The sequence below is a fragment of the Mastomys coucha genome, unplaced genomic scaffold (genome assembly GCF_008632895.1).
Source record: "Mastomys coucha isolate ucsf_1 unplaced genomic scaffold, UCSF_Mcou_1 pScaffold2, whole genome shotgun sequence".
Taxonomy (NCBI): domain Eukaryota; kingdom Metazoa; phylum Chordata; class Mammalia; order Rodentia; family Muridae; genus Mastomys; species Mastomys coucha.
In genome coordinates this window covers 19,720,638-19,729,262 of record NW_022196902.1, presented here as the reverse complement: position 1 = coordinate 19,729,262, position 8,625 = coordinate 19,720,638, and the positions used below count along the sequence as shown (strand labels likewise).

General features: G+C 38.6%; 1 protein-coding gene across 1 annotated transcript in view; it reads left to right on the top strand.

Moving 5' to 3' along the window:
• Positions 1-8,625, top strand: part of Lama2 (laminin subunit alpha 2) — a 668,494-nt gene that overhangs the window by 524,213 nt on the left and 135,656 nt on the right. The window contains exon 38 of the mRNA XM_031380750.1: positions 8,604-8,621. Coding sequence (XP_031236610.1) covers positions 8,604-8,621 — 18 coding nt within the window. The remainder of the gene's footprint in view (positions 1-8,603; positions 8,622-8,625) is intronic.

The following is an 8,625-nucleotide window of genomic DNA, read 5'->3' as shown; positions in this document are numbered from 1 at the left end:
CTTTACCTGTATTCTCCTGTATTTCTTTAAGGGAGTTATTCATGTCCTTCTTAAGTTCCTCTATCGGCCTTATGAGATATGAGTTTAGATCCAATTCTTGCTTTTCCGGTGTTTGGGGATATCCAGTACTTGCTGCAGTGGAAATACTAGGTTCTGATGAAGCCAAGTAGTCTTGGTTTCTGTTGGTAGGATTCTTGCTTTTGCCTTTTGCCATCTCTTGATTTTTGGTGTTAGATGTTCTTAGTGTCTCTGACTAGAGCTTGTCCTGTCCCTGCGGCCCTGCAACTCCCCTGGGGCTCATGGGGTGTGTGCCTCTGAGCTGGCTGCTCTGGCTTAGAAACTCACTGGAGAGAAAATGGCGGCTCTTACATGAGTCTCTGGGTTAAGGCGCCCCCTGGAGTTAGGCCCGCCACTTGCAGGGAAGGGGCAGAGAAGGTCGCTGATCCACCTCTGTCACTTGGAAGCTGAGAGGACCCTGTCCCTGCCGCCCTGCAACTCTCCTGGGACTCATGGGGTCTGTGCCTCCTGTCTGGCCGCTCCTGTCTTAGAAACTCATCTGAGAGAAAATGGCCTTTGTTGAACATTTAATATCCATACCATAATACTCTTCTAGAGGAGTCATGAGAAGCATATCTTTATTCTGATTGTATCCTCAGAGCCCAAAATGGTGTTTAGGACAAACACAACATAAATTAATAAACATTTTCATAAATCAATAAGAATGTCATAAAGCAAAGAGCGATCAATGTTTTCCCTGATTTTCCCCCAAGTTCCAAATCTCCATATTCCCTTGTTTCAAAGCTAGAGTATATCATATAATCTTAAAAATTAGGTCCCTTTAAAAGTTCTTTCCTGTCTATATCATCATTTGCTTTAGTGTGATAAAGAACACAGTGACCTAATATTGAAGGTGACTTTCTAAACTGACCCAGTTAAAACTATAACTAAACATATTCTCCAGTTTATTGAAACTGAAATAAGCTTAGCTCTATGATTAACACATCCATAGAAATAGCTCTTCCTCTCATTTGATATATTATTTAAATGACCTCAGTGCATTAATACAAAGAAGCCACAATCAAAGCAACACTTTTGTACTTCTAAGTACACTATACCTTTATATAAGTTTATATAAGAGGAAAGGTCTGAATGGCTATTATGTAAAGAATTTCAGACTCTGAGAAGCAAAGAGGTGGTCAGAAATCAGGAACACTGAAATTTCTTCTGCATTTGTTGTTAAGGAAGAAGCATTGACATATCAAATACTCCACTGAATCTTCCATAGTACCTCAGTCACAACACAACTTCACCTTCACTTACTCACTCAAAACCATTCAATGAGGAAGTTCTTAGAGGTACTAAAGAGGCAGCAATGCAGAAGACTGTCTATGTGGAATCCACACCGTCACAAAGAATGCATTAATGATACCAGTTAGTAAGTATAGGAGATCCTTCTGGTTTCTGTCTGCACCCAGAGCTGATCCTATGCCATAGCACTCCATACCCAAATACTTCCAGGAGAGAGCTAGTCTCCCAGGAGCATAGACATACCTGTGAGCACTGACCACTTCTGCTCTGAGGGACCCTCATGGAGACCTCAGGGCACAAGAACAGAGAAGTAGCCTGGGAATGAATCCTTCTGGTTTTCAACTGCATGTGGAGCTGAAGCTGTGCCACAGCGCTCAGAGCTGATCCTGTGCCACAGCACTCCATACCCAAATATTGCCAGGAGAAAGCTGGTCTCTCAGGAGTACTGACACACAGGCTTGCAGGACAGAAAAGCCACAGTCAAAGACAGCCACACCAGCTAACACCAGAGCTATCCAGATGGCAAGAGGCAAGGGCAAGGATATAAGCAACAGAAACAAAGGCTACTTGGCATCATCAGAACATAGTTCTTCCACCACAGTGAGCCCTGGATACCCTAACACACTAGAAAAGCAAGACTCTGATTTAAAGTCACCTCTCATGATGATGATAGAGGACATATTTAAGAAGGACATAAGTAACTCCCTAAAGAAATACAGAAGAACACAGGTAAACAGGTAGAAGCCCTTAAAGAGGAAACATAAAAATCCTTTAAAGAATTACAGGAAAATACCACCAAACAAGTAAAGGAATTGAACAAAACCATCCAGGATACAAAAAGGGAAATAGAAACAATAAAAAAATGACAAAGGGAGACAACCCTGGAGATACAAAACCTAGGAAAGAGTTGATGAGGCATAGATGCATCACCAACAGAATACAAGAGATAGAAGAGAGAATCTCAGGTGCAGAAGATACCATAGAAAACATTGACACAACAGTCAAAGAAAATGCAAAATTCAAAAAGCTCCGAACCCAAAGCATCCAGGAAATCCAGGATACAATGAGAAGACCAAACCTAAGGATAATAGGTATAGAAGAGAGTGAAGACCTCCAACTTAGAAGGCCAGTAAATATCTTCAACAAAATTATAGAAGAAAACTTCTCTAACTTGAAGAAAGAGATGCCCACGAACATACAAGAAGCCTATAGAACTCCAAATAGACTGGACCAGAAAAGAAATTCCTCCCACAACAATAGTCAAACATCAAATGCACAAAACAAAGAAAGAATATTAAAAGCAGTGAGGGAAAAAGGCAGGCCTATTAGAATTACACCAGACTTCTTGCCACAGAATATGAAAGCCAGAAGATTCTGGGTTGATGTCATACAGACCCTAAGAGAGCACAAATGCCAGCCTAGCCTGCTATACCCAGCAAAACTCTCAATTACCATAGATGGAGAAAACAAGATATTCCATGACAAAACCAAATCTACACAATATCTTTGCACAAATCCAGCCCCACAAAAGATAATAGATGGAAAATTTCAACACAAGGAGGGAAACTACACACTAGAAAAAGCAAAAAAGTAGTTTTTCCAAAAGCCCAAAAGAAGATACCTACATAAACATAAAAATAACATCAAAAATAACAGAAAGCAACAGTCACTAATCCTTAATATTTCTTAACATCAATGGACTCAATTCCCCAGTAAAATGATACAGAGTAGCAGATTAGATACGTAACCTGGACCCAGTATTTTGCTGCATACAGGAAATGTACCTCAGTGTCAAAGACAGACACTACCTCCGAGTAAAGGGTTAGAAAACAATTTTCCAAGCAAATGGTCCCAAGAAAAACGCTGGAGTAGTCATTCTAGTATCGAATAAAATCAACTTTCAACCAAGTTATCAAACAGGATAAGGAAGAATATTTCATAGTCATCTAAGGAAAAAGCTACCAAGATCTGTAAATTCTGAACATCTCTGCCTCAAATGCAAGGGCACCCACATTCTTAAAGGAAACTTTACCAAAGCTCAAAGCACACATTGCACCTCACACAATGATAATAGGCGACTTCAACACTACACTCTCAGCAATCAACAGATCCTGGAAACACAAACTAAAAAAAGACACAGTGAAACTAACAGAAGTTATAGACCAAATGGATTTAACAGATATGTATAGAAAATTTCATCCTATAACACAGAATATACCTTCTTCTCAGCACCTCACTGTACCTTTTCCAAAATTGACCATATAATCAGTCACAAAAAAGGTCTCAGCAGATACAAGAAGATTGAAATAATCCCATGCTTCCTATCAAATCACCACAGACTAAGGCTGGTCTTTAATAGCAACAAAAACAATGGAAAGCCCACATACACATAGAAGCTGAATAATACCCTACTCAATGAAAACTTGGTCAAGGAAGAAGTAAAGAAATGAAAGACTTTAGAATTTAATGAAAATGAAGGCACAACATACCAAAACTTATGGGACACAATGATAGCAGTGCTAAGAGGGAAACTCATAGCTCTTAGTGCCTCCAAAAAGAAACTGGAGAGAGCATACACTAGCAACTTAACAGCACACCTGAAAGTTCTAGAACAAAAAGAAGCAAATACACCCAAGAGGAGTAGATGGCAGGAAATAATCAAAGTCCAAACTCTTGGCTGAAATCATACAAGTAGAAACAAGAACTATACAAAGAATCAACAAAACAAGGAGCTCATTCTTTGAGAAAACATTTTTCTTTTTCTTTCTCTTTCTTACTTTCCTTTTTTCTTCCTTCCTTCCTTTCTTCCTTTTGTTCTTGCTTTTTTTTTAATCAAATATAGTCTAACAGGTGGCAAACTGAAAAAGGAAACTTCAGTTTAGAAAATGTCTCCACCATATTGTCTAGTAGCAAAAGCTCATTGAGTATTTTCTTGATTGATAATTTACTATTGTGGTTGCCATCTCTGAACAGCTGGAATAAGAAATCAGTCTGTACATGATATTAATTCTATTCCTTCATGACCTCTTCTTCAGTGCCTGCATTGAAGTTCATGTTTGATTTCCTGTCCTGACTACCATTCATAATGTATTGTAAAATATAGGATGAAATAAAATCTTTACTCTCCAAATAATAATAATAATAATAATACTCCTTTACTATCCTTCCTTTCTTTCTTCCTTTCTCTCATTCTTTTGTTCTTTCCTTTTTTTTTCCTTTCTACTTCCTTCTTCCTGGGATAGATCAAAACATGGACTGTTTTGTGAAGAAAGATCAGGTAACCTCTAACCAATGCTAGAGGGTAGTAGGCAGGACTCTTTCCCCACCAAAGAGTAGCTTAACGAACAAAAATGGACAACACTTGCTCTGCCTTAGGGAGTCTGTTATCTTGTCTTAATTTTTGTCATGAAACCCATCTAAATATGGAAATCCATATAATACATTTCAAAAGATGAAAAAGAAAGTTTGAAAGTTTGCTGATAAGCAAAGTTTCATGTAAAAAAAAAAGAGAAAAAGAAAGGAAGGAAGAAACAAACAAACAAACAAAGGAAAAAAGAAAGTAAGTAAGTAAGTATATGAAACATTTGGAAGCCTGGATATGTGAAATAATGTAAACAATAATGGTTTGTTGATATGCATAATCTGCAACCTGTATTAAGACTCTTTACAATATGTTCTATGTGTTGTCCATCACTATGCACACAGTTCAGTAGGCTGTGAATCAGTGTGTTTATTTCTTGGATGTCCATTAACTAACCTGTATTTTTTAGAACCCTCAACCCCTGTAGCTGGCCAGCACCTATGCAAACCAGGTTCCTGAAAGAAAGGTAGGGGCCTGGAAGTGGGGAAATCGGACAGCGAGAGAAATAATGAGACCAAGTCAAAATATTCTGATCAATGTTCCAACTTTACTTAGGAGAATATGTCTTACATAAGAAATGAAACCATCTCTCTCAATGCCAGAATCTTGTCATTAGCATCTAGTCGCTAGTAGAAGCTTGCCAGGCAGGAATACTCAGCAAGAGTGGGTAATGGCTCCTAGTAGAAACTTCAGAAGTGGCAGAGAAGGGCAGGACAATAGAGCTCTCTTTATCTCAGAAAACTCCACCTTAGGTGAGCCAGCTCTGTCAGCAGAGCAGGAACTGAGGGGGAAGTACACCCCCCCCAATAAAAGTATAAAGATATATCAATCTACATGAAAAAGTAACAACCATTTTTATTTTTATGTTTGGTGAATAACCAATAGAATAAAATTTAAAATCACTTAGAATGGGACTTAGTTAACAAAGTGCCTCCAACATAAGCCCAAGGAACTGAGTTTAGATCTTTTATGTAGATCTAAACATTCCGTGTTTATAGCCCCAGAGACTGGGTGCAGAAACAGGCAGATCTCTGCATCACCTCAGCCAATCAGCAAGATGTATCCTTCAGTTCTGTGTGCTAGAGCTCACAATAACAAACCCTGTGTCAAAAGTAAGGTAAGGAGGAACTGAGGAGGACATATGTTGCCAACACATGCACAGGTACATATGTATACATGTATCTACTTGCGGATATGCCCTTACCCACCTAAATATATGCATACATACAGAACACATAAGAGCAAACACTCAGATGTACACTGGAACACTCATATACTCACAATCACACATACACACACATTCACATACACTCACATACACTCACATACATATTCACACCACTCATGTACACTCACACACTCACATACAATCACACATGCACTTATACCTTCACACACTTACACATATATTCTCACTCATATACTCTCACACATCTATACACATATTCACAGCACTCACTCACACAATCACACATACACTCACAAATTTACACTTTTACACACACCTGCATACATATTTACAAAACTCACACCCACTTATATACATCTTTACTCCACTTACAATTTAATCCTCAGACACAATCATAATATACTCACTCACATATTTACACATCCATACACAGCTAAATACATATTCATACCACTCCCAAACATACATATTCACACCACTCACATACACTCATATACTCTTACACAGATAGATGTATATTCATAACACTCTCATACACTTACATACATTGACACATACACACATACATACACACAATAATTCAGATAAGAGAGAACTAAAAATAAAATCATCAACATAATGGTTAACAATCACACAGGATTTCCCTGTGCCAAGTCTTTTCTATCTGATTTCACAGAAGCCCAAGTTCTTGTTACAGTATTGATTCTGAGTCAGTACTTCCCAAAAATTAATGAGATGATGCATTCCTAATAAGCTTCTTGTTGAGGCCAAGGCTGCTGCTCAATGAGCCTCAATTTGAGTAGTAAGAAAATATGCAATTTGTAGGAGGCCACATTGCCTGCTCAGAATTGTGTAGATTACTAATCTGGGATTCATCTCGGGTATGCTGTTGCTGGTGTTCAGCTGTATTACTTAGTATGTGCATAATGGTTGGGATGGACACAGGTGTTGTTTCAGGTTGATAGTCAGGAAACTAGCTGTGAGCATAAAATAGAGAGAGGAGGAGAGCCAAAGGGCTGAGGAGCATGTAGTAGAGGGAACTGAAAAGGCATGTGTATTGGGAGCATGGTAAAGGGGTAAGATTAAGAAAAGAAGATATGAAATTAGCACTCACCCCATGCAACTAAGAACCACGATTTCTGTAATCAAAGACATGGTCCTGTCACAGCCCAACCTGTTAGGTATATCAGAGTTACACTTTAAAATTTGTGTTTATTTTATATGTATGTATGTGTGAGTGTTTGAATGTATGTATGTGTACCACATGCATTCCTGAGACCAGGGAGGTCATAGAGGTGTTAGATACCTTGGAATTGTAGTTGCAGATAGTTTCAAGCCACCATCCTGTTGCTGGAAATGGAAATGGAGTCATCTGCAAGACCAATAAGTGTTCTTAACTGCTGAGGTATTTCTTCAGGCGCACATTCAGCTACACTACTATGGTTCCTTGAGTAGACCAGTTAATGTCTTACTCCATTCTAACTGCTATCATAAAATCACCAGGACTTTCTAGCTTAAAAGTGAAATAACTGTATAACATACAGTCCAGAGGACAGGGAGTAGCCATATCCAGGTGCTGGAGGATTGGTGACTGATAAAGTCCTATTTGCTGGCTCACAAACTCATCTCTTTTCTGTGTCCTTACATGGTAGCAGGGTAAATAAGGTCCCTTGTCTCTTTCACAGGGGCACTGCCCCATTTATGAGGTTTTTACTACAGGCTGTCATCACCTCCTAAAGGTGTGACCACCTAATACTAACACATTAGAGTTCTGAATCTTGACATGTAAATTTGATGGGAACACAGTGCTCAGACCACAGCACTGCAGTGACTTAGTTTCCTGCTCATTTCAGAGATGAACATGGAACCCATAGAATCAAAGAGCAAAGATTTACAGGCTGCTCTGCACATCTTGGAAAACCCCATGAAAACAAACTATTATTAGTATTTATTCGAAAAACAGACGAAGGCCAGAGACCAACACTGTAATTGTTTTCATAAACATGTAGGGAGAATGAGGATTCGAAGGATATGAATGAGTTTGAAGTAAAAACAAAATAATAGGCAAAGACATACTCCATATGAAGGCGTTGGCACTATTTTTTTCTCGTTGATTTTCCTCACCTAGGCTAGGAATGAGTTTCACATAGCTTTGAGACAAGCTGTACGTTCCACATAGAAGTTAGTCTGTTCCCATCTTATGAAATAGACCACTAGGTTCCTTCTGTCGGCTGAGAGATTTTTTTTTCTTCTTCTCCTTCTTGAAAAGTGTTTTCTCTAAATTTCCCTAAAAAATCCTACCATTGAATCTTACATTTTAACCCTAAAAATGTTTATGCTCACAACATAACTATTTCTATATAGATACTGAAACTCCATCTATACTTGCAGTTTAGTCTGGCACACTAGATGCCAATAGTGCACATCCTACACAAGCATTGTACTGGAGATGGATATCCCACTTTGCTTTAGCAGTTCTTTTGATTCTCTAGCAACTATCACATTGCTTTTCTTTGCCTGGATGACTCTCTCAAATGGGAAGGAAAAATTACCTACATGTGTTCTATGTTGAAGAATTCTTAAGAGAGTTGACCAGGTAAGTTAGATTGATTTCTAGCTGAAGTGTCAGTATCATACACTGTGTTTGCAAACCGTTTGTTTAGACAACTCAGAAGAAATACGAATACACAGCAGAGAAGGATTTTACACAGACACTGTTGTAATCTTTTTCTTCACATGCGACAGACAAGGAAGGAGGCTATTGAAG